Source organism: Zonotrichia leucophrys, chromosome 6, assembly GCF_028769735.1.
Source record: "Zonotrichia leucophrys gambelii isolate GWCS_2022_RI chromosome 6, RI_Zleu_2.0, whole genome shotgun sequence".
NCBI classification, from domain to species: Eukaryota; Metazoa; Chordata; class Aves; order Passeriformes; family Passerellidae; genus Zonotrichia; species Zonotrichia leucophrys.
Window position 1 is genome coordinate 14,587,118 of NC_088176.1, and position 25,418 is coordinate 14,612,535.

A 25,418-nucleotide genomic window follows, 5' to 3' on the forward strand; every position below is an offset into this window, starting at 1 on the left:
TGGTGAGAAGGAACATTTGGGTCAAGGTTGAAAACCAAATATATCAAAATCAAACTCTAATCTACCAAGGGGCATATTCATGGCTTTATCTCAATATGATTGCTTATATCTGTTTTTGTCTTCTTCCTGCGAGCATCCTGTACACTCTGTTGCATGTATGGCTAATACAGAAAACATTTCTTCACTTTCTGCAGGCAAACGTTATGGAATGTAATGCCTTTTACTGTTTGTGCTCTCAGAAAGCCACAGTATTGCTCTTTTAAGAGCTTGCCAAGTGCTTATCAAAACTGACCTCACTAGCTCAAAAATTAATTGCCTTCTGGTGTCTGTGATTTCAGCAAGAAAGGCTGCTGTTAATGAGATGAAACATGAGTAAACAGTAAAAAAACAAGTCAGTTTTGGCTGAATATTGCATGGAACAAAATACATAGTATTCTTCCTAAGTTGAAAACTTCAGGTGCTGATAACTCTGATCAGGAAAATTCTGTATATTTGTAATATTATTTTGCTTTTATTTACTACATATATATAAACCCCCATTTTAATACAATTGGATGGCACAGAATGATTTGTGGAATATTGTTCAATAATGTTAATATAAAAGTTATTTAATCTATTTAATTCAGTTATGTTAAATTATGGGAATAGGGTTTATTTCTCATTTGTCTCTAACTTAAGTCTTAAAAATATAGTTGCTCTGTGTGATTATGTAGGTGTGTATATAAATAAGACAGACCTAATATTTTATGGGATTTTTGTTTGTTTCAGGGATCTTTCAAATAACAGAATTGGTTGCCTAACACCAGAAATGTTTGTAGGACTTAATAATCTTCACAAACTGTGAGTATAACACCAGTTTTGTTTTAGACAGAAGAAATCTCAACTGTCACATTACTGACCTGAGTATAGTTGGCAAGAAAATTACATTATAAGAAAGTTGTAGGCTTTGTAGTAAAAGGCCCCTGTCCTGAGCCTTTGATTGTGATGAGTTGAGATTTTAAGTATTTTTTCTCTACTTGAATTGTAAAATCTATCATAAATGCAAAGAATTAAATTTGATTTCCACATTAAAAAAAAGGCTAAACATGAAATTTCTGTTTGCATGTCTAAGAAACAATTAAAGTAAGTTGGCTGTAAATTTCCTGGCAGGGAAAGAGAAAATTCATAGGAAGAATCCTAGTTTAAATGGACATTTGGCAGAGCCCAGGAGGGCCCTGTATCTTCGTTCAGATCTGTCTTCCTGAGTTTCATTCCTTCAGATTCCTCATTCCTGAATGAGAAATAAATTCCTATACTGCATCCTTTAGTATAGTCATTCCTATAATATTTGACAAATCTCATACTTTCTTTTAATCTTCTCCAGCCAGTTATGGCATTTCCTTGAACAAAAAGGGAAATCTTTCTAGAAAGATCTGCCATGAGGTCAAGATAACACCAGGTAAAAGGCTGAAGTCTGGCACACTTACAGATCCCAATTATGAGAGTAACTGTGCCAGGTCTTCTGTGATGGAAACAAATGAGAACAGATGATGGGAAGAGCCTTGATAGCACATAATGAACAGGTGCAGCCTGCCCCTCTTTTTACTCATCTCAGATGATGTGCCAAATTAGGCAAGCTATTGAGGGTTTCTGTCTCTGCTTTTGTTGTGCACATTGAACATGACTGTGGCCATAAAGCCAGATTACCTTGGAAGGTAAGTTTAATTCAAGATGGTGAAGTCACATTATTAAATGGCATGTGTTTCTAGTGGCTAGGAACAGACTCAATAGAAGCTCTTCAAATCCATGTTCTCTCAGAAAGATCTGCAATTTCCATTCACAAATCTGCAAGACCCCATCTTAAAAGTTAAATAGAAGTTCAATACAGAACATTGGTCTCTTGGTGGCAAAGAGCAGAAATTCGTTCCCAGAGAGTGCACAGCACTTGGTCTGTGACAGTGTTTGGCTGCACTGTCCCTTTTCTCTGAAGCCCAGGAAAGAATGTGGCAGTGTTGTCTCCACACCCTTCACCGATGCCAGAGATGCTGGGAAAAGGCACAATGTGCAGGCTGACTGCCCGTGGTTACTGGGCTGATCAAACCACACCATTACAGTTTCTTTTTGTACAGATTTGCTGTATACCTGCTCTTTCTGGTAGCCCAAGTATCTGTTCCAGCATTGGCAATTTTTTCTCAGCTCTAAGGACCAGAGAGACTCACCAATTCCCTCTACAGAGTCATTGACTTTGTATTTTCTTTTTGTGGGTCTGACTTTGACCCACATTTCCTTTTGAAATTGCTGTGTTTCCAGATCTTGCTGTATCATTTTCCTTCTGAGGCACCAGTTTATAACAGAAATTTGAATGAGACATTTCTTAAGTGTAGCTCCCAAGTGGCAGTCTAGTAGCATTTTTCACTTTGAATTATGCTATTAAATTAATTACAAGTCTCTTCATGTTTAAGAAGGTTCATCTCTTCTTGTTCTCCTTATTTTGACCAAACGTTGGTTTTGTTATTGCCAGATTTCATACTCACATTCTCTTAATGCAGTGAGGCAGAGTCATTGCGGAAAGCTCTAAATGCAACCACTCAGAAGACCATTTTGGCAGAGCATCAGCAATGTCTTACTCCCCTCCTTTCCATCTTGTCCATTATCTTACTTTGCTTTACAGTAAATGCACTTAACACCAGGTCCTTCACGCTTTTGTGGATATGATGTCCATGCTTCAGTGAAAAAATTATGATTCTGGTAACTGGAGACCTCTTAGTCTGGCCTCTTTGTATTTTATAAGTGAGTTTTGAAAGAAAGAAAAATGGAAAAAAAAATGGCAAATCAGAAATTGTTAAAAAATCAATATGTGGCTATAGATGGTTTATAATTTAATCATATAAAGAGATCTTTAATTTTAAAAATCATAGTAATATATATTTAGGCTGTCTATAATATCTACTCTTTAATAATCTCTTAGTTACAATAGAGTAGGATTGTTGAAGTATCTTTTGCACCATGTCTTAGCATACTTTCCAGATTTTAAATTCTTCCTTCCACTTTGCTAAGCTTTTCCTGTTATCTTCTCTCCAGTTCTTTGATCTTTTAAAAATTTGAAATATTTTTTTCAAGATTTAAGATTTGGCTGTTAATCCATTTAGTCTACCTTCCATTTTTCTTATTTGGGTTTTGAATTGCCTTTCTACCACTGACATAATAAATAGATCCATCCTGCATTGTAGTCTCTGTGGCCTAGTGCTTTATTAATTACTTTATGTGTTTTATTAGTAGTAGTATTTCAAAAGTCTGTCCTTAGGAAATCAGAGGCTTAGTAATAGTTTAGTCTACCTTATCCTTTCGTCTCAAGTGAATCATTTCACATTGCTGTGCCAAAAGCTACAGCTGCCTTGCAGGGATTGTCCTCCTTACCAAAATAAAGCCCAGAGTACCACCACTCTTGTTGGGTCACTGAGTATTTTGTGAAGAAATACAGCCAAGTCCCAATCAAGAGGAACTGTCCCCTGCCATTCAGAGTATCATATGTTCCTTGATCTCAGAAATCTCATATAATGTCCTAAAGCTGGTAGTAATTATTTGGACTGAGATTTCAATTTGGCTGTGGTGTAAGAAGTGGTCATTGTTAGTGGACTGCAAGCTGATGCTGCCTGGTACTTTTCTAACATTGTAGCTTGGTTTGCCTTGAAAGTTTTTGAAGAACTATACTTTTTAAACATGTTTAAAAGACAATAGGTCACCTTTCTGTTCCTACTGATACCTCTGAATTGTGTTTACTTGCCATTTGAGGGGTATGAGAAGGCTGTTCTCTGGAAAGGTTATGGAGAAGCATTTACTCAGTGCAGCATCAGTGTTTGTAGCAAGGAAAAGATGACAAGTTATTAAACATGGAACTGGCTTCATAGCCATTTACTGAAGGAGAAATATAATGATGAATAGATGTGTGTTGATTTATGTAGTTGTTGATTTGGTAATTAGAGCTCTCCTGTGTTATGTTAGCAGAGATGAAGTACAGAAGCATCTTTGCAGGCTGTTATCAAAACCAGTAGGGAGAGCCGTGAGTCCACTGGAGGGAGCAAAGGACATAAATCTTTTCATGTGCCTTCTGTGAAGTACAAATATGGGATTTTCTTGTACTGTTTACAAGCACAAATGCCAGGTGAAACAAAATAACACAGTGTGTTTCACTCAATCTTGTAAATCTAATTCAGTTTGGAAAAAGAAATGTAGTTAGAGCTGTAAAATCAGCTCTAGGCCCAAACTAACACAGTGTGGTTTAGCCCAATGATGTGATGCATAAATCAAAACTAAGTACAGTAAAGACATGTTAAAATACTTCATTAAAAGGATGATGAGGATTGCTTGGGCTTTCAGGGATAATGCAGACACCCTTCAGTGGGCTTGGTGGTTTTGTGCAGTCTGGTTTAGAACAGGACAACCTACAGGATTCTTGATAAAAGGAAAAATAAATTAGTAGTATCATCTGGTATTGTTTTTAAACAGGCCGACACACAGAAACCACAAAAAATGGTCAGCTTCTTGATGATGTAGAGAAGACTTTTATTCTATTGTAATCAGGAGGTGTATGTCAGGGAACAGAAATTGAATTCAAGTAATCCAAGTTACTAATGATACCTTACATCTCATACTGGCCCTGAAATTACTGCAGCCAGTGACTTCTGATTATGTTCCTTGAGATTGATCTAATTTTTACACCCTCTTGGATTTGATGATTTTTACTCCGTAAAGTGATTTCAAAATGCTTTGACGTCATAGGACAAATGCAGCTGGCAGTGCCTCAGTATGAGAATAGATTTATTACATTTTGTAAGATACTAGTTTACCTCTCTTGGCTAATATATTGCCCTTTGGCTGTGTTTATGCTGTAATGAGGTGCACGTATTCTAACTAGGAGTGACATAATTGAATGCAACAAATCTTCCAAATCTCTTTTGGACCCAATGTTTCAGTGCTTTGTTCCAGAATTAAGTATGCAAATATATTTTGGCTAGGTAATGGAGCTGCTATCTACATTAATTCTGTTTATATTTAATCTAAGTATTAAGAGCTGTGGAATACTGGGATGATGCCACTGTGCTGATACACCAGACTTCATTTATTTAGTCCCTCATAAATTGTCTTCTCAGGTTTCAAAATGTTGCAGCCTGAAATCTATTTCAACAAGTAGCTACTGCTGGTTCTTCCCTTTGGAGGTTCAAACCCAAACTTTATCACTGTTTCCAATTGTTTGATTAAACTATATCTGATTTACTCTTCATCCTGTCTCTGAATCATCAGCAGCAGTTAGGTTTGTGATAATATTATACTGCAAAGTCTTGTGTGACTTGATGTCATTGCACCAACTAATCACTTTGCATGGTGCCAGAAATCAAATAAAAACACTAACAGTTAATCAAGAAGACCCCATTTCAGCAAATAAGGAAATACAGAATGTAACCTGCCCTCTCTGTATTTCTCTTGTCATTTTTTACACCTCCTATCCCATTTTGCCTTTTTTTTTTTTTTTTTTTTTGCACAGATCAATCTGTTACCATTGCATTTGACTTTTGCTTTTTAATGCTGCTCTTCAGAGGGAAGCATTCTTCATATTCATATATTTCTGCTTCTGTCTATATTCTGCCTCAAATGGTACTTTGACGCATGCAACTCTTTTTGACTCTTTTGTGGCATTTGTCATTTATATTGAAACTTTTGGCAGAAGTGCTTTATTAATTTCTGTAAAAGCACAAGTATTGGTATATGAAAAAACAAGTTTAGGACTTTCTAAGTAACACCGAAATGTTTTATGTCTGATAAAACTGAAAACACATTTTTCTATTAATGGAGTGAGTTAATGGCATAGTAAGTGCTATAAGCTTTGGAGTGCATTAATTTGTTGCATTTGAAATATTTGCAAAAGAGATGTTACTGACATTTTAGAATAAATAACCTTTTAAATGAAGCTAGAGTGGGGTTCTAGGACATCTGAAATGGAGAAATTTTGCAACAGTATATATTTGACAATATTTTAATATATAATGTAAATTATGTGCACTAAAAAATAGGTATTTACAGAGTACTGCATCAGCTCAGAAATGCATGAGTTATTTGGTGATTTGAGAAGGTTTCTGATATTTTTGTTAAAGAACAATCTATTTCCACTGGTGGATATCCAAATATTGTAATTATGTTTCTTGGACATAGAAATGTGTTGCATTTTGATTTACACAGCCCTGTGAACATGATCCTAGTCTGCTACTTATTAGTAGTAATATGGAAACTTCAAGCCAGGTCATTGCCAGAAGAATATGAAAAGTTGAATTGCTGGATTTCTGCTGATGGCACTGTCAGGGGCTCAATTACTCCAGCACCTGGTAAAAAAGAATTCTGAAATTTTTCTGGTAACTGAATTTTTGTAACCAACTTTGAATTCAAACATATGGTGTTCAGGCACTGGACAGAACATATCTCAGTATTTCATAAGTAGGTAATTCATGTGCTCTGAAATCTTGATCTTGGATATGCACTAATTTTTAAGTTTATGGGTAGAGAAAAAGACATTATTGCTTGACAATTAAGTATTTAATTTTTGTATTACTAAGACATTGGCAGAGCAATACTGTTTAACTATGTAAAAGTGAATTTCCTCTGTTTGCAAGTATTCAGCCGAGCCATTCAGCCATCAAGACAAGAAAGAGTAGAGCAGTAATTAAAATGGAAATGACCTAATTTAAGGATGGGAAAAATTGGTGTGTTGAAAGTCCTTTGTAATAAAACTATTTGTGTAGTCACTTTGAAAACTCATTACTGTTTTAAGGAAATGCTTGAATTCTTTGGAACATTACTAAATTAAGACACTGTTTTTGTTTCTTTAGCTTGTAGATATTCTGACTATACAATAAAAATACAATACAAGTCTCATTGGCTAATTATTTTATTAATATTTTCACTCAAATTCTAGAATATTCTCTTCTCAAATTCTCTTCTTTTAAATATGTAGAAGTGTTCCTCTTTATGAGACCAAGTGAATTGTATGTATTTCTGCTGCAAAAATAAAACAAGAGTCTGTGAATTGATTTAAATATTACTGTCACCTACCAAAACCAAACAGCAATGCACCAAATTTAAACGTTTTTACTATTGTCAAGAAAGCAACTTTTTAATTAGCATTGGGAAAATTATATTCTATAACAATTTTCTTTTCTTCTTGCATTTGTTGTAACCAACAGTAAATTGCTTTCTTTTTTCCCCAGGAATTTGTCAGGGAATATTTTTTCAAGTCTCATGAATGGACTTTTTTCTGAGCTGCTAGCTCTGAAAGCCCTGTGAGTATCCTTCCTTTTGTGTGTAATCTGAAGTACTTCAGAAACACATTAGAATAAACATAGCAGAGTTGAATATGAATTCAAGCAGGATTGGCTTTAGAGACGCATTCTAAAAATAAAATCTGCAGTGTTTTGTTACCCATGTCTGGCTCACTGTTGATGAGCTGCCATCTTTACCTGTTGCAGGAAAATGGATAGCACTGATAATTCAACCCCATTCCTGACTAGCCCAGTCTGGTCCTCCTGACTAGAATCCCCCTTTTTTTTTTCTTTTTACTTTAAAATCTTATACTTTTCCATGGTTTCATGCATTAAATTTTATTAGGCCTCTAATTGCACAAAACCAATAGTGTTAAATATTTTTCCTGGAATTATGCTAACATTTCCTAGTTATTGACATTAATTGTACTTGCCTAAGATTTCAAAGTGTATACTGAATCTTTCTACTTAGATGGGTTTTTTATTAAATTTAGGTATGTTATAGTATGATTTCTGCAGTAACACAGACCCAAAATTATTTCAGTAGTCAATGATGTTGTCCTGGAACCAAACCCAGAATTTTTGCATAATATTATGAGAGCAATAAACAGTGGGACAATATGTACTGATTGTCTCAGACTATCTTTGAATTTATGCTTCCATAGTTATGCATTAATCTAGAATTCTCTTTCAAATTAGATAATCTGAGTCCAGGCAGAAGAAAATATGTTCATGGAAACTGCATGTTTACCAATTGTGGTCATTCTTTGCCTTTGTAGACATTTCAACACTGATTCACTGATTTGTGACTGTAACCTGAAATGGGTCTTGCAATGGGCCAGAAATGCTTCAGTGCGAATAGCAGAGGAAACAGTTTGTGCTTACCCCAGTGCTTTACATGGACTGTCCCTTTATAACCTGAAGGAAAACCAGCTGATCTGTGGTGAGTTCTACTCTCATTTAGCATTGCAAATTGAAGTGGAACCCAGAGAAAATATCGAAAACCCAGAAATTATGCAAAAAGCCAAAATAATAAATCTAACAGGTGTTTGACACAGAAGTTACACCTGAGAATGAATGAGACAAGAACAAAAGAGCAATTTCTTATTTCATATCTCAAGAACATCACTGTTCTGTAATGTATTCAATAATATGCAATTATAACATAGAACATTTAACTATGATGCTAGTTCTACATTATATTCTTCATGAAACTGAGGATTCCTACATGAGTTTATATAATGTTTCTTTCAAGTTATTTATCTGAAAGAGTGATATTGATGTCAAATTTAATTCTTGATTTTTTATTTTTATCAACCTGTAAATATACATTTTATCACTGCTTCCTGGGGATGAACAGAATTCTTACAGTGAGCTTCAGCTGGTTGAATTCTGTATGAAGATGTAGAAGTGAAATGTTTTTTGGATATTTTCCACCATAACAAATATGATAAATGTGGTATGAGGGAGAAAGCAAAAAGGTAAAAAGAAAACTCATTTCACATTGGGCTTTGTCTATCAATGAGCAGATTAAACCAGAGATTTATAAACGTATCACACTGCCTAGAAAAGATCACTGCCTGAGATTGTGCCAGTGGGTTCCAGAATCAAAAGTCTAATTTCACACATGGTTGATGAATTTCAGAATCTTTGAATCTCTCACATGCTTGAATGACAAAAAATTGCTGAGACTTTGACTTTGCTAATGTCTTTTGCAAACAAAAGGAGAGTTTGTCTTATAACCACAAGAAGAGCAATGTGTGTTGTAACAAACATATTAGCAGCAGGAGGAAGATCAGAAGTTGCCTGGAATGATTTAGAGAATTGGTTTTAATAACAAATACAGATGGTTATAGGTTGGAAATGTGAAAGGATGTGAATACTACCTGCAGATGATCCATCAGGTGAATTCTTAAGGAAACACAGATAGGTGTCTGGAGGCAAATATGGAATGTGAGACCTTGTGAGTGCAAGGCAGAGACAATTCCAGTAGCCTGTGTTACCAAACATTTGAAATTCTGCAATGCTCTTCAAATATTAAGCTCCCATTTTATAGAGAGCCAGCATGGGCATCTTCCTAGAGATCCATTTCCCAGCAGGAAAAGTAGTTATTCTAAAAGTGCTGGAATGATCAGAAGAGTGATTAAGGACTGTTAATTGGTATTTCCAGGTAACAAGTGAATATAAATCTCCAAATTCTACAGAGGAAATGAAAGCAATTTCTCATAATTTCTTAATTTAATTCCTAATAGAACTCCTTATCAGACCTTTGATACAGAATTTATAATGCCCATATAGTTCTTGCTTCTGTTTACAATCAAGGGCTGTAATGACTGCCAGTAGCTTGACTTTGCTTCCAATATCTGCAGAGAGTTTTACAGTGGTTGTAATTGCTGAGCCTTCCACCAGCTCTGTAATATCTGCCAGGTATTTCATGGTGCTCAGAGTATCTGCTGGGTAACTCACAGTGCCCAGAACATTTAGCAATTTCATTTTCAGTAAGTTAATTTGAGCTTAGGCATAATAGAAGGCTGTCTGGCACCAAAATAATAATAGATATTGAGGATGATTTATAAATAATATGTGTTAAAATATGCACAGAGTTGATCAAATTAAACATATCTTAAAGAAAATATTGAGTGACTTAAAATTTAAAAACTCCTTTATGTGAACATCATCCATATTGTCAGACATTTATAGACACTGATCTTCCTTCTACATGCTAAAAGGTGTTATGAGTTATCACAGTGATAAGATGAGCAAAAAAAGAAGAATGAAAGGGAAAAAATTAAAATAGGAGAGAAATGGGCAAAGAGTTTTGCAGGGGAGTTAGGGAATGAACCAAAAAGTCAAAGTATGTGGACTCTGAATAGCTACAGGGAGCAGTTTGCCATCAGCTTTTTAGATTATTTTATATGTTAAGGTGAGAAAAAAATTAATCTTTTGGATTTCTTCCTGGCAAATCTTTCTCACACATCTACTTACTCATGATAGCCAGAATAGTAAGTTGCCTGTTGGAAACAGTTAAAAACCTGCTTTGGGGGTTTTAGGAGCTATGTATCTGCACAGTTTTAGAATTCCCAGGATTCTGCTTGCATGTTTCACTAACAGCTTTTAAGAGCTACTTAAATCTTCTTTAACAAAATTCTCCAGCTGTCAGAAATGTTTGGTTATAAAACAATTCTTCACAATGTTGGAAATAAGGCTGAAAAGCTAATTGGATGACAAAATATAGTTTTGCCCTTGTCTTCTGTGTTAATGATGAGGGACTGTGGTGAATTCGTAATAGTATGGACAGAGAATCTTTCTGAAAAATGGTTGGGAAATTGGCTTCATACAGTGCCTTGTTACTCTTTCTCCATGACTCCAAATACGAGTTACTCAATTTCCAGGAGGAAAATTGTATTTTCCTGAATGCAAGTACTATAAATTTCTAATTTTCCTGAATACGAGCGCTGAAATCTGACAGGAGTCTGAGATTTTCTCTGGCTCACATCACCAGCAGAAATGGATTCTCTAATCCAAATTCTTCACTCAGGAAAGACCTGTATGTGTGTTTGTCTTAAGGGGATTATGAAAGGTTGCTCTTAAAGCTGGGTTTTGATTATTAATACTGGTGAGTGAGATGAGAACTTAGTTTCTCAGTCTCAAAACTGTATTGATGTTACTGAACAGCATGAATAGGTAAAAATTCAGTTGTTCTGCAAATTACAATTGACATATAACTGTGATGGAGTACTTTTCTGTTAAAAAGCGTTGACTCATCAAAACAATGTTTGCAAAAGTGCTGATTTTCTTTTTTCCTCCAATTAGATTTTATTTAAAAGTTAGAAAGTAGTTGACATAATATCAATAACATTTAAATAAATGTTTTGACAAAAATGCTGAAAATATTTACTGAATGTTACAAAAAATGTTGCAACGGTCAAATTACAGAAATAATTTTATGATGCCTTAAGACGTTTATTTATTTATTTGTTTGTTTCTTTGTTTGTTTATACCACAAAGAAATTTATCTAATTCTCCTGGGACAGAGTGCTGTTTCTCATACAGATCTCCTACAAATTAAAATCTTGGGTTTTGAATATATATATGCTCTGCTGATGTTTATAAATAAGTAATTGAGAACATGTTATTCCCTTCTGTTAATTAAAAAAGAAACTGCGTGAAAAGAAAATACAAAAGGATATTGAGAAATCTGGTTTTTTTTGCTTAGAGTTTATTGCATTAATACATAATAAATTGCATTTTTATTCTTTATCATTATGGATTTTTTCATGCAGTTAGTAAAAAAGTTTTGTTCTTATTTTGGTGTCAGTAGCTTTTCTGCTTTCTGTGGTCTACTGTTCTAATCTTAGTCTTGATATGGTTGCATGGACCTATAAAGCAGACGGGTTCAGAGAACTAGAGGCAGTATCTTGGTTCTCAGGAAATCTAAATGCACAAAAGAGTCTACATTGCTTTAATGTGGTTGTGCTCTAGTCAGCCAGATGGTTTGCTGTGCATACATTCACATCAGTGCATCACAGCATTTTCAGGCAAGCTCATTCTGCTGCATGGCACCTTTCCTGGAGCTGTCCTTACCTGTCCTGTAGCTGTCCTTACCTTTCTGAGCCGTGCTGTGAGGCAGTCTGCCAGAAAGCCCCATAAAGCAACCTTGCCCCATAAAGCAATCTTAAACAGTCCTGGGTGGCTCTCTGGCCGCTTTAGCAGAGCTTGCTCTGGCTTTTCATCTGACCCCATATGAGATGCTGGCTAAAGGTAATCCCCAAAAACTGTTTGCCCTTTTTCTCTGTGTTGATATAAAGCTATGCACAATTCTTTTCCTTGGAAGAAACAAATCTATTGCTTCTCTCTTTATTATGCTTCTGCATTGAATGTTTCTGTTTTCCACTTCCTTATTATCTGTGTTGAATTGAGTGGGAGAAAATCTCTTTCCATGTTGAGCTGATTCAACACAGGACTGTAGGACAAGACTTACAAGAAGTTCGAAGATACAGGGTTATTTATTCACCTATAGTCTGCACATCTCTGAAAAACCCATGCTGTTGCAATAATTACAACTAGGAAATGGAGACAATTAACAAAGCTAGTATTAATACATCTTCTTCTTATACCATCCTCAGCAAAGAAACTTCAAAGGTAAAGGAAACATGTATAAGCACAAATGTTAGATACATTCATTGAGGAGACAGTTTTGGGTAAAATATGGTAAAAGTAGAACTTGGAAAGCACAGGGTAACAGCAAATTCCAAGACAAATGTCTGAGCTGAGTGATTTTCCTTTCTTGTATTGACATAGGTGAGATAGCATCTGGTTTTAGGTACCATCCCATCTACCATAAATGCTTCCTGAGTCACAGGAACCTGTTTTTCAGAGGTGGAGTACCCAGAGCTTTGGTACCCAGAGGCTTGATTTGAATTGTTGCTCTGTGTGCTTCACATTCATGAAAATCAGCTGTAGGGTGTTTCACAGAGGGGTTATACCAGTAAATTATTTTGAAAGAATGTATTATGCCAGAATATGTGTTCTATCCACAGGTGGTGCACCTGTTGGCTGTGATCCATAGAACTCTTAAGTATTTACATCTACATCAAACTTACACTGGGAAGTTCTTTGGGTTGGTTCATAATTTACTAAAAGCTTTCATAGTCTATTTGGACTTTCACCAGGGATGGCAAGGAGCGAGTACTCAAAATAGAGCTGGAGTTTTGTCTGTGTAGGATCTGTATGGTGAGGCTGCTGCCATGCCTTAGGGGGCTGTCTGTGAGAAAAGCGTTAGTAGAATAAAAATCCATCCTATTGAATATAGAGGTGAGAAAAGAAGATAATAGTTGTGGCTTGTGAGTGTCCAACAGTGTTTGAATTATTACTCAGTCTCTGAATTCTGTAAACTACCTTAGTTTCAACTGTTAACGCATGAATTAAATTAGCAAGTTCTGACTCATAAAATATTATTGAAATGTGGGGTTTGGGGAATGATAGACTCCCTACTTGTGATGGACTCTTCAAAGGGAGGAATAAAAGTCAAAAGAAGTAAATCCTTTTCTGACTTCTGTATTCTGCAATAAAATTCTTTAAATGTTTCATAGAAAATGTGAATAATTTATTGGAAGGGAGGTGATAAAGTTGTTAGGGAATTGTTTGTACTTAACCAGCACCTTGTCCTTTGTAGTTTGCTTCACTTCAGTGAGAATCAGAGTATCTGTTCCCCCAAAGGAGCAGAGTCAGGCTAAAATGTAGGTGCTTTTTGCTCTGATGCTCCATACCTGTTCACATTAAAACTTGTGCAAGGAAAAAAAAAGAAAAAACCCACAATTATATGCTTTATGCATTCATTCTACTTGTGTTGTTAGAAATTTCTTGTCCATTTTAAGATTCAATTTCTTACAAAGGAAGCACTTTCTTCATTAGCTATCTACTGTCACATTTTCTAATCTGCATTTCTCATGCTTATATCAGGAGAACATTAAGATATATTTCTCTCAGGCCACATGCTGCTCCCTAGTCTATATTTATAAGTTTGTTGATGGCTTTTTTTTCAATCTTACCTAGAATACCAAAAAAAATGAAATATTCAAGATATTTTAAATCAATTATAGTAATACCATTGGGAAAAAATAGAACATTTTCTTTTCTACACTGCCTCTATAAAGTACTTTTATTTTTTTGAAGCAGCTTTCTTTTTTCTTGACATAGATTCTTAAAAGAGTGTGGCTTTAAATGATTTCTCAGCAATGGTGGAGCAGCTTTAGATGCTGTATTTGTTGAGATGTCTTTATAATTTTACCTAATGTAATTGCACATTATTTCCCCATCATTCCTAGCAGAGTAAGTCAGTATCTACTCTCTGACAGTAAGAACTTTGAAAGAAATACGTACTTTTAAAATGCTGAAGAGGGAAAAAACCTATGTACTGGGAAATTTTTTCTTTGAAAGAGCTTTTTCAACATTTAAATTTAAGCTGAAGTCAACGGAATACAATCAGCCTTGATTTGTGTCAGTTTTTAAGAATACTGCCAACTATCTTGTGTTAGGTATATGGTAAAGAAGTGAGATTTGAAATTCCTTTTTTCATGTGGTGCAAAAATTAAATATCTACATTCCCATTCAAGTCTTAAAATTATAAATATCTATATTTGCCCATAGATTATTGTTAAAAGTTTCCTTTTCTGTGTAAAATATATTGCAAGAAAAAACACAATCTTAAAATTACCAAGGAGTATTTTTTCTTCCTTTGTTTTTTTCAGTGTACACAAAACATATTTTTGGTAACATATGTTACTTAAACTTAGGGACAGGTTTGTGTTTTATTGCAAGAAAAAACACAATCTTAAAATTACCAAGGAGTATTTTTTCTTCCTTTGTTTTTTTCAGTGTACACAAAACATATTTTTGGTAACATATGTTACTTAAACTTAGGGACAGGTTTGAGACTGTTGTTTCAATTATTTCTTTATTAATTTACAAGTCATTCTTGCTGCATTAACACAGTGTAAATATTGAACTGTGGGGGGTTTCAGGATGTACTAACTGACTAAACTCAAAACCTCAAGCAGGAAGAATGATGGATTAATTATCCAGATTTAGATTTCAGTCCTGCAGTTTCTTGGCAGTCCACAGGTAGCTTGCTGCATTCATGCAGAGCATCATTGTCTTCCAGAATATGCAGGATCAAGACTTCAGCTCTAATTCTGCAGGGAGTGCCTAATCACATGAGTAGGTTTAATTATATTAAAATAGGAATATTCACACTAATAACCTTTCACAGGATTAGGTTTTGCAAGATATGGATAGTGATACAATTAGCAGTATTTAAATCCTCTTTGAATTACTTTGGTTTCACGATGTTAGCAATTCAAGATTTTCTTTAATAAGAAAGTACTCATAATGACAGAATGCATATAAATCAGATAAAATAACTGAATATTTTGATCTTTCAAAGATACATGGGGTAAGTTCATTTTATGTCAGAGCTAAGAGGCCATTTGTATATCTAAGCTGGTTTCCATACTATCATTTGGTTGTATGAAATGAACAATGTTTTAAACTTTTGTCTCCAAATTCTAGATTTCTCATCTAATATGATCAGTCTCAAAATGAGAGGAAAAGGACTATTTTGCCCTAAATTTCATCTTAAGCATTATTATCTAATTTCTCTAGTGGCAGTGTAGAACACTGCTGCAAGATTGGGGGCATAAAATTAGTGATGGTTAAACCTTATAAATGTGAAATAGCAGAAATATTAGAACGTTCATTTGAGGATGAAATTTTACTACAACATATTTTCTTGCATTTGTGCTCACACATGAAAATTCAGTTCAACAGAAATTTTAATCCTTGAAATCTTGCTGATTTAGATATAGGAAAGGTACCCAGTTGTTTGGGTTTGCTTTTTTTCCATAGCTTACTCTTACATACTGCATTAGAGGTTTTTAATGTACACTTATGTCTTATTTTCTACATTGTCTTTGAGAATGCAAAATGACTGAAGGAAAATTTAACCAAGGTGGAGTGAGAATGGCAGTGAAATGAGGCATTTTAATCTTCAAACTCCTGCCCTTGAACACTTAGCTGGCCGTATTTAAAAGCCAGTTGCTTATGAGCAAAACAATGTTAAAACAAACAGCCTTGGCTACAATCCATTGAGTCTCTCTGAAGATATATTCTTTATTTATTATAGTAACATGAACATTAAAACACTAGGGTTAAATTTTATACTGGTGATTTCTAGGTAAAATTATATAAGCTTTTAAACAAACCTACGTTAATGCTGTCCAATAACAGTGCTTATTAGGGTTTGCTGTAATTAATCTTAATTGTTACCATAGGAAAATTCCCTATAAAGCTTTCATCCTAACAATCTCTCTTTCATTTAAGTGGACTGTACCACAGGGGCATTTCACGTTTTTATAGCACATGTCAACATACTGCACTTTCTTTAATGTTTGTATAGAAATGGCTGTTGAGGGCTTCTGACACTGTCAGCTGGGCTGAAAGGAGCTTGGAATGGAAAAATGTAATACTTCAACAGAAATATTGTTTGTTCAGCCTTTCTTTGAAGAATTTTTTTCTTTTCTTATGTTCTGGCATAGATGAGAATTCATGCAGCCTTCTGGACTCTGGGCAATTGGGGACAATCACTGACACTCTTGGGACCTTCCTGCCATCACCATCTTTCTTTGATCTGAGTGTGCAGTTACGATTTGAAAATAAAAAAGGTTTAAGGTTTGGAAAGATGAGTGCTATCACTGCACTTCCCAGTTAGATAAAGCTAATCAGTGTATTTGATTATACCTCTTGGACCTGTTGGAGTGGGTCCAGAGGAGAGCCACAAGGGTGACTGGGGACATGGAACATCTTTCCTGTGAGGAAAGGCTGAGGGAGTTGTGGTTGCTCAGCTGCAGAGGTGAAGGCTCCACGACCTCAGTGCGTCCTTTCAGTACCTAGAGAGGGTTTATAAGAAAAATGGGGAACAGACTTTTTAGTAGAGGCTGTAGCAACAGAATTAAGAATAATGGTTTTAAACTAAAAGAGGATCTATTTACATTAAGTATAAGGAAGAATTTTTTTACAATAAGGGTGGTGAGACACTGGCAATGGGCTACCCAGGGATGAGGTGGGTGCACCACTCCTGGGGGCATTCAAGGTCAGGTTGGGTGGGACTCTGAGCAAATGTCCCTGCTCATTCTGGGGGCAGTTTAAAGGTGACATTGAAAGATCCATTCCAGCCCAAACCATTCTATGATTCTGTGATTTTGTAGAGCTGGGTGCTTTACCTTTCCGCTGCTCAGCCATTTTTATTAACTGCGAGCTGTAATGAGTATGCAAAGCCATGAGCCAGCCAGTTCAGTTGCCATAAAGGTAATTGGAGTAATCAAAATCAGCTTTTTAACAGTGGGTTTCTGGCTGGTGCCAGGAGGAAATTTGTGTTGATGAATCTTCCAGTACCATAGCTGTCAATATGTCAATTTCAGCATATGGCAAATAATCAAATGCTCCCCAACTTCTGAAATAGAGTTCTGGGACAATTTGAAAATAAAAAATTGAAAATTTTTAGCAGTTTTATTTGATAGGAAAGAAATCAGTGATGCAAAAACTATTTGTCTATTCTTTTAGATTTCTGTGCCAGTGCAAGACAATGCAATTTTTTAATTGTTTAACTGGAACAAAACCTTGAATTTCATATTGTGGAAATCTTTCAAGTAACTTTAACATTTTACAAATTAAAATGTTAGGGTATTTACCATTTATATTAAATAAATGAAATCTGTTATTTAATAAGTGAAACCTGTTTCCTCTGTTTTTCGCTGCCACTTGATTTCCTATCAAGTAAATCACTGCTATCATCAGTAAATAAGAAAGGGCTTTTTCTTGCGCTCCCTCTCAAGACACATCAGTCCCTAGAAATGGTGCAAAAAGAAAAATTAATTTTACTGGGACTTAGGAATCCGGAGGAAACTCCAGTAGACAAAGACAGGTTAAATAACTTTGTCATGGCTGGAAATGTCATTCATCTGCTGAGTGATGAATGAAACCTGAATTACTTGGATTTGCCAAAAGTGACTAGATTTGAATTGTACATTCCCCAGCTCAGCCTTTCTTACTTTCTATCCAGCTGTAAATTATTTTAAGTAAATAAATCAGATTAGTTATATAATCCAAGTGACTTTTGAAGACTCATTCAAAGCTAAGATTTTAGCTCATCTTGGCATATTTGCGCTGAATTTTAGCTTCTGTTTTGTGTCTGAGGAATACCTCTATGAGGCCAGATGACACAGTAACTGCAGCACCAGAAGCAATGGACTATGACAGCCTGGGTTCATTGTCTTTCTAAGTTATGATAAATCCCATTTACTACTTCTGCTGATCTCCTTTGATGGCTTTACAAAGTTTGCAGGAGTAAAATTGCAATAAAGATCTTGTAGATTTAGGTAAAACAGCATGCATGTCAGAAATCTTGCTCTGTGGTTAGTGGCTACCATTTCAGTGCAGCACTTAGCATTACAAAAGAAACATAACACCATAATTTAATTATAAGATGCTGGGAAGAAAAAAAACCCCAACAACAAACCAACCAAAGCAAAAGCACTGCTTGATATTCCTGTTTGAAAAGCATGTATGAGAGGGAAAGGGACTGATAAAATGGTGTGGGATATCTCTTGCCATGCCAGCGTTATGAGGCTGGTGGAAATAAAAAGCTATTACATGAAGAAAAGCTCTGCTTTTCCTGCAGTGAGTGGTAAATGAATGTGATACAAAGCTTTCTTGTCCCAAGCCCAGGAGACTTACCTTATTCTGCTGTTTAATACACGTTGGCATCTGTATTTTCTTGATATTATGTTGAAATTGGAGCCAGACACAGCTTTTATTAAAACTGAAGCTTGGCCTCAGTTTTTTATTCATTTTTGTCTTCCTTGGCACGTGGAGTGGTCTGTGACCTTCTACACCAAACGTTTCCTTACTGCCAGCAAATTTTGCAACACAGAATCTGGCGTTGGTGTGCTGGCACCTCCCTTTTTGGCAGAGCTGGCTCTTGGAGCAATTCAGATCACGCTCTTTTCTCCAGTTCCATTTGGTAAATATCAGATATAATTTGCACTGTCAGCAATTCAAATTTTTTACAAATGTATTTCAATTTGTTTTTCCTCATTTTCATCTGTCCTTTTTCTTGGATTGGTTCCTTTGCTTTGTCCTCACTTCCAGCTTTCCCCCACTGTGCTTTCCATGCACATTTCTTTCCCACTGAGACTGTATACAAATATTAGAGCTCTAACTCACACTTTTGTCAGCAGGATGTGCCGCACTCTGTAGGCACACTCAGTTCAAATAAAAAGCCCATTGGCAATACAATAAATCAAGTGATTAACAAGAAGCAAAATGCCAACCTCTGGCTTTTTTCTGTCCCAGAAGCTTGTGGTACACTGTAGAAAACTGAATTTTCTACCAATCAACTGAAGTCAAAGGTATATCCTCAGACGTGAGCACTGCAGTGCTGAAATGATGTGTGGGCAGCCTGGAGAAACCTGTGGATTTTCCTATTTCTGGTTGTGTGAAAACTGTTGATAGCAAACAAAGCCACTTAATGAGGACCAGAAAAAGTATAGCAGAAAACTGTTTCTGGTAGACTGAAGAGCAGAAGGTTCTGGTGTAGTGCAGGTTTTTGCACTTAGTAGCTGTTGAGCTGAGCTGCCCAGATTAAAGGTGATGCAGCAGGAAATGCAACAGAGCTGGCTGGAGGTAGGACAGTTTCTCCACCATCTTGTGCTGGTCATGTTGGCTAATATCTAGTCAACTTTCTGTAGTGTTTAGACAGATCTGTTGCATGGGCCAGGTTTTGTACTTACAGGTTTGCTTTTAGTCATTCCCCCAGAAGACAGCAGTGTGCAACATTGGAAGTGAATATTACCTAAAGATAGTAATATGGTACTTAAAAATGTAACTTAAATATGGGTAAAGATGCACTTTGTCATCTTTTTTACAACCATTTTTGTTCCATGTATGTGAAGAAACAGCAACATTTCCTTCACACTCTTCTTTCCAACTTGTAAAACAAAATAGAAGGCCAGAATTAGATGGAAAATTGGAATACTTTTAAAATCTCAAGAACTGAATTGTAGGGAAAACCAGGAAATACCATATGTGCGTATATGTGTGTAAAGAAAATTCTTCTATAAATATATTAAGGGCATATGCATTGCAGCATTCCCATAGAGCTTCAGTGCACCTTGCTATTATTCTATTTTTGCTAATTTTTTAAAAATAATTTCTATTTTCTTTTTCAACATCTTGGGACATTGCATGCGTTAAAATATGCAGGGGTATACTCTGTTTGGAAAAGACACAAGTGATCATATAAAATCAGTGGTTTTTGTGTAACCTGATTCCTTCTCTGTATATCCTCAGTATTCTAGTCTAGATCTAATCTGAAATACAAGACTAGATGGCACAGAGAGTCTGGCCTTCAGTCAACAAAACCCTTTTCTGCTGAGAAGTGAAAGATAACGAAAAAGATGTAATTACTGTAATGATGGGTTAGACCTTTAGATTCTTGCTGCAATCAGTGATTCCTGTGGTGCTCTGCTGCAATCATGGTTTAGTGCTGACTGGAGAGACAAGACAGGTAAAGACTGTAAAACACTCCATCAGCTCTTGATCTGGATGCCTGAGGGGAGTCACACCTCTCATTTGCAGACAGGGGTGCTGGCTCCCAGTTCGAGGGCAGCATAGTGAATTGTCTTGGAAGGAGCATCTTGGAATATTTTTCAAGGGTGTAAAGAGTAAATGAGATCCCTGTAAATTGCTCCCTCCCTTCTCAACACACAATAGTAAACATTTTGATTTTATGAGGCTGTTGTGTCTGCCATACACGCACACACATGCATAAATGCGAGCATCAGAGATTATATATATTTAGTAATCCTGATTTAGTCTTTATTACCCACATAATCAAAGAAAAAAATCAATTGTATAGGGCTATGCTTGCCAGAGCTGTTATATTTAAAGTGCTGTCAAATCAATACCAAAATAATTCCAAATATTTTCAGAATTTCTTACTTCTTCATTTATTCTCAAAGTCAAACATGAAAATGTGCATACAGCATTAATAGATACTTTTATTTTTATTCTGAATTTGAAAGATTGTTGGATTATGCACTTAAAGTAAGTATTTCCAGCTGATGCTGATGTAACTACAATAATTTTATAGCCATTTGGGATAAAGGGTATTGGTCATAATTCTGAAACTCTTATTGGTGTGATTAATCCTCATAACTGTGAGCTGTGTCACAAAAGTCAACTGGAACTTCTGCGTGAGTAATGGTTGCAGAACCAGCCTCAGACATTTAAATCATTACTATCCCTGGAAAACAACTGAAGATTAGCGCTGGTATTAATATTTTTGTGCGGACGTCACAGAGATTAAAAGCAGATGTTTTCCAGGAGTACTTATGTTTACCTTCCATCGTCTGTAAATGTCATAATCCATAGAAATTTTATTACTTTTAATTTGAAAATGAGTTTTCAGCATTATTTGTCAATTTGTCCAACCCAAATAGGTACATTCTCAAAGTTGGTCAGGAGGATATCCTAGCATAATGGTATGTTTAATTCCAAGGATGTATTTAATTAATTTTGCATCTTTGTTGGTACTTAAAAGGATTTGCAAAGAAAAAGAAAATGAGTACACTGTTGATAGGACTGATAATTTTTTGACATGCTGAAGTAAAGTTTTCATTCACTTCTGATCACTAATTGACAAACCCTGTAGAGAGCACCTCATTCCCACTGCATTTCTGGGTTTGGTGATCCCCTGAACAGCAGAAGGGGTTATGGGGGAGCCTTGGACACCAACACTAAAGACAGAGATAAATTCAGAGTGATAGTGTTACACTTCATCCATATGCTCAGCAGGTTATTTAACTTGACTTAAAGATATTGATATTCTAGTTCACACTCTTCCTACTTCATAGCCTCACAGCACAATGTGTCACCCACTGCAAGACCAAAACCATTCAACCAGGCACAACATCCTCAGTTAAAAACTACTGTATCAATGAGAAATACTTTGTTTCTGTGAGTAGTATCTATTGCTGTTGTACTGTCCCAGTGCGCTTCATTTTTCTGCATTTTGGTAGTCCTTTAATTAATTTATGGATAAATTTGTATTCCATATATTTCCTTATATTCCATAATTGACTTCATAATGCAACACAAAAATCACAACTTTTTGGAGAGAGAGATTCTTTCTATCTGCTAGTTAAAGACATTTAATATAAATGACTGGGACCAAGGCTGCAGCTATTAGGAATAAGGCATTAATCTAGTTTACCTACTCTTCTCTTAATTAGAAGCCAAAAGTCATATAAAAACACTGTGTATATTTCAAGGAATTTTTAGTATCACATCATTGTCTCCATGTAACAGGTGCAATCAAAAGGTAAATTTCAGGATGTGTGCGCAGGTAAGGAGTGCTTTCTGAAGGCTGCACTTTATAGTCAAAGCAGACTTAAAGCATTTCAGTAGAGAGCAGCTAGTCGCTTAATCCTCTGTGTGCTTCTCCCAGACAGAAGTAGCACGTATTCACTTGTACCAATTTTGCATGCTGCGCTGGCCAGCATTCTTCTTTGCATAAAAATAGAACTGATCCCTCTCACTGTTTACTCAAAACAGGTGATGAATGTACTGTTTAACAAAATAGTAACAAAGGCCCAAAGCGGGGTTTGTAACTACAACTTCTCACAATTTAAGAGTTCCAAAGACAGCACCTGAATGACATAAAGAAGTGTGTTAGGGTGGAATGCTGAGTAAGAGGAAGAACACTATTGGCTGTCCACAAATTTTAGCAGCTGTAGAACCAGTGGTTCTGGCTTGCAACCTGGACAGGCATGGCTAAGTGCATCTGTATTTGTTATTGGCAATGGAGGGTTTTGAGGAGCAAGCTTAAGGAAGATAAAATGGCAAGCACTGAAATGGAAAAAAAAAAAAAGGTACTTGTCAGAAAAATAGATGTTTGAGGTAGTTACTAGTGGTGCAAATGGTGGAAGGGTGACCTTTCAGCTGACAACTCCATAGGATGGATTGATATTAATGATGAGAAGCCTTTAAATGAAAACAGAAGAAGGGATAAGATCTAGCTTTAAAATTCTCTTTCCTCATCAAGGTAGAACGATAACCAAGATGCAAAACTATAGGTCTTTTGTGTAAAGTGAGATTGCAGATTGATGTTAGAAAGCAATCCAGGCTCAGAATTTATTTGGTGTTGGAGCCTGAGGTGAAAAGGCTCTATTGTAGGAGCTGTTGTGCACGATGTTCATGAGAAATTAGGACTGAGGAAAATAACCTTCAATCACTCTCAAATCTATGAAATAGCAGACTTTCATCAGGGCCAAAAATGTACATATCTTCCTAATTTGCATTTTTTTAACTGTGTTCAGGCATTTGGATTTGTGATTACAAAAGCTGGTTTTTGTAGTAGCCTGCTTAGAATGTGCAATATTCTCATTGTTGGGGTGTTTCTGCGAGAGAGCTTTGAGAGATAAAGTTCATTTTAAAAATATGGTAAGAAGTATTCATCTTTAAATAGATAAAAAGAACTACTTAGATAAATATTTAATGTTAAGTAATTATCTAGAGAGTAGAGATGACTTGTGGAATTGGCAGAAGGAACTGGAAATGAAAAGTCATGGGGACAGTTGAACTTAAGAGGAAAGTTTAACTATTATTAGTCTTATTGTTATCCAAATCCCAGGCAAATGAAGTAGCTTCCGCTCTCTAGACAGTAAGTTTTGTTCTGGAGCAAAGTGGGCATTTCCTCTACTGACAGAGAAGTGGTCTTGTAAATGTTAATTGAACCTATATTAATAGCTGTATTTTTTCTCTAATTGGAAAACTCACTTTTTTATTCTGTACACTTGTATAATAAAGCAGCCTGCCTTGAGAAGGAGGCTGGGTTGGAGCATCTCAAAAGATCCCTTCCAACTTCAACCATACTGTCACCTGTTTCATGAAACTCATTTTCTGTAGATATTCTGGTAATCCTGTGTTTATCTGGGCTCACACCAGTAAAAAAAAAGTGATCTCTAGAACTCACAACATGATCAGACTGCAGAAGGTCATATCTATTATGTCTAAATTTTCTTGTGAAGATATAAGAAGCTAGAAGGGTATACAACTAGCTCATGTTACAATATTCATAAGAGAGGAATTAATTGTGACTTTTTTTTCCTATTTTTATTTTGTTTTCCCTGCAGCTGGGCCTCTGGAGCTTCCTCTGTTCGAGCTGATCCCATCACAAAGACAAGTGGTTTTCCACGGGGACCGCCTGCCCTTCCAGTGCACTGCGACTTACGTGGACAACAGCACCCAGGTGCAGTGGTACCACGGAGGGCGCCTGGTCGAGACCGACGAGGAGCGCGGTATCTTCGTGGAGGACAGCATCATCCACGACTGCTGCCTGATCACACGGTAACACACACCCCCTCTGGGCATAGCCAGCCTTGCAGGCAAGGGGAACACATCTCACGCTCATTAAAACACCAGGAGTTGTTTAATTTGAAGCAACTCAATTGTGCGCTTGAATCTGAGTACAGAGGTAGAGATTTTTCATGGCTGTGATTGGCTGTGATTCGAAATTGTACTTTTTGAGTCTAAGTATCCAGATTTGGTCAGATATGGGTTTGAACCAGATAAAAACAGTTTCTTATACAGTTAACCATGCAAAGAAACATAAAAAAGCAAGAAAAGAAGAAAAGCTTCAGAGCATATGAGTGACATAGCCAAACTGCTTCTTCATTACACCATCCACCATAAATGATGGACCTATGAAGAACTATCAATTGAAAATAAATACTTTGATTAGTTTTTGCAGGTTCCAATATACTAGATCCTGTATTCTTTAGTTAAGTAATCTCATTTTTGTTTCTTATTAAATATTTCTCAATTTTCTGTGACTTTTACTGTCTCTGTGCCTGTGTGCTTGAGATACAGAGATCTACAGATGCATTTGCTGATGTGAAAAGTGCAAGAGAAATGAAGCAGAGTAGGCTTATATAAAAGAAGCAGAAACTAAAATTTGGCAGTGACTGTAATGTTCCAGTTTTGCTTCAGTTTTCCTGTTAAACATTATTTAATAAATTATAAATTTCAGTGTTTATTTTTGGGTTTCATCACAGAGTATTGGCTTGTCACTAAAAGCTGCTAAGTTGTTGCACACATCCTTTTGTCCTCTGCCAGTTTCCATCACTGATCAAAAAGAGAGTCTGATTCTGTGTGCATGTTCTGCCTTTCTCTTTGTAGAAGATGGAGTGAAAATAAGTATGCTAATTAGCTCTGGATAATCATTAACATCTTTTCACTCAAACAGTTTCTATTAATATAATTGACCTGAAATGCTTCTTGAACTATCAAATAGAAGTTATGAAGGGAGTCAAATTAAATCCTGTCCACTGGGGACTTTTGGCTTTATTAATTTCGTCTACCCACTGATTATTTGACCCCTTTTGGAGTCCCATAGATCTAGAGGCATAGATCTGACCTATTCTCAGAGCTCCTGTCTTTCTTCTAATATCAATGAAAGAGGACTATTAGACCAATTAGTACAGTAATGCCACGTGCATGAGCTATTATATAACT

At 35.9% G+C, this 25,418-nt stretch overlaps 1 protein-coding gene across 2 annotated transcripts in view; it reads left to right on the forward strand.

Annotated features, from left to right (window-relative positions):
• Positions 1 to 25,418, forward strand: part of ADGRA1 (adhesion G protein-coupled receptor A1) — a 252,829-nt gene that overhangs the window by 97,285 nt on the left and 130,126 nt on the right. The window contains exons 4-7 of one of the 2 annotated variants that reach the window (XM_064716632.1): positions 769 to 840; positions 7,236 to 7,307; positions 8,066 to 8,229; positions 24,038 to 24,251. In XM_064716632.1, coding sequence (XP_064572702.1) covers positions 769 to 840; positions 7,236 to 7,307; positions 8,066 to 8,229; positions 24,038 to 24,251 — 522 coding nt within the window. The remainder of the gene's footprint in view (positions 1 to 768; positions 841 to 7,235; positions 7,308 to 8,065; positions 8,230 to 24,037; positions 24,252 to 25,418) is intronic. The other variant, XM_064716633.1, reaches the window with a different exon arrangement.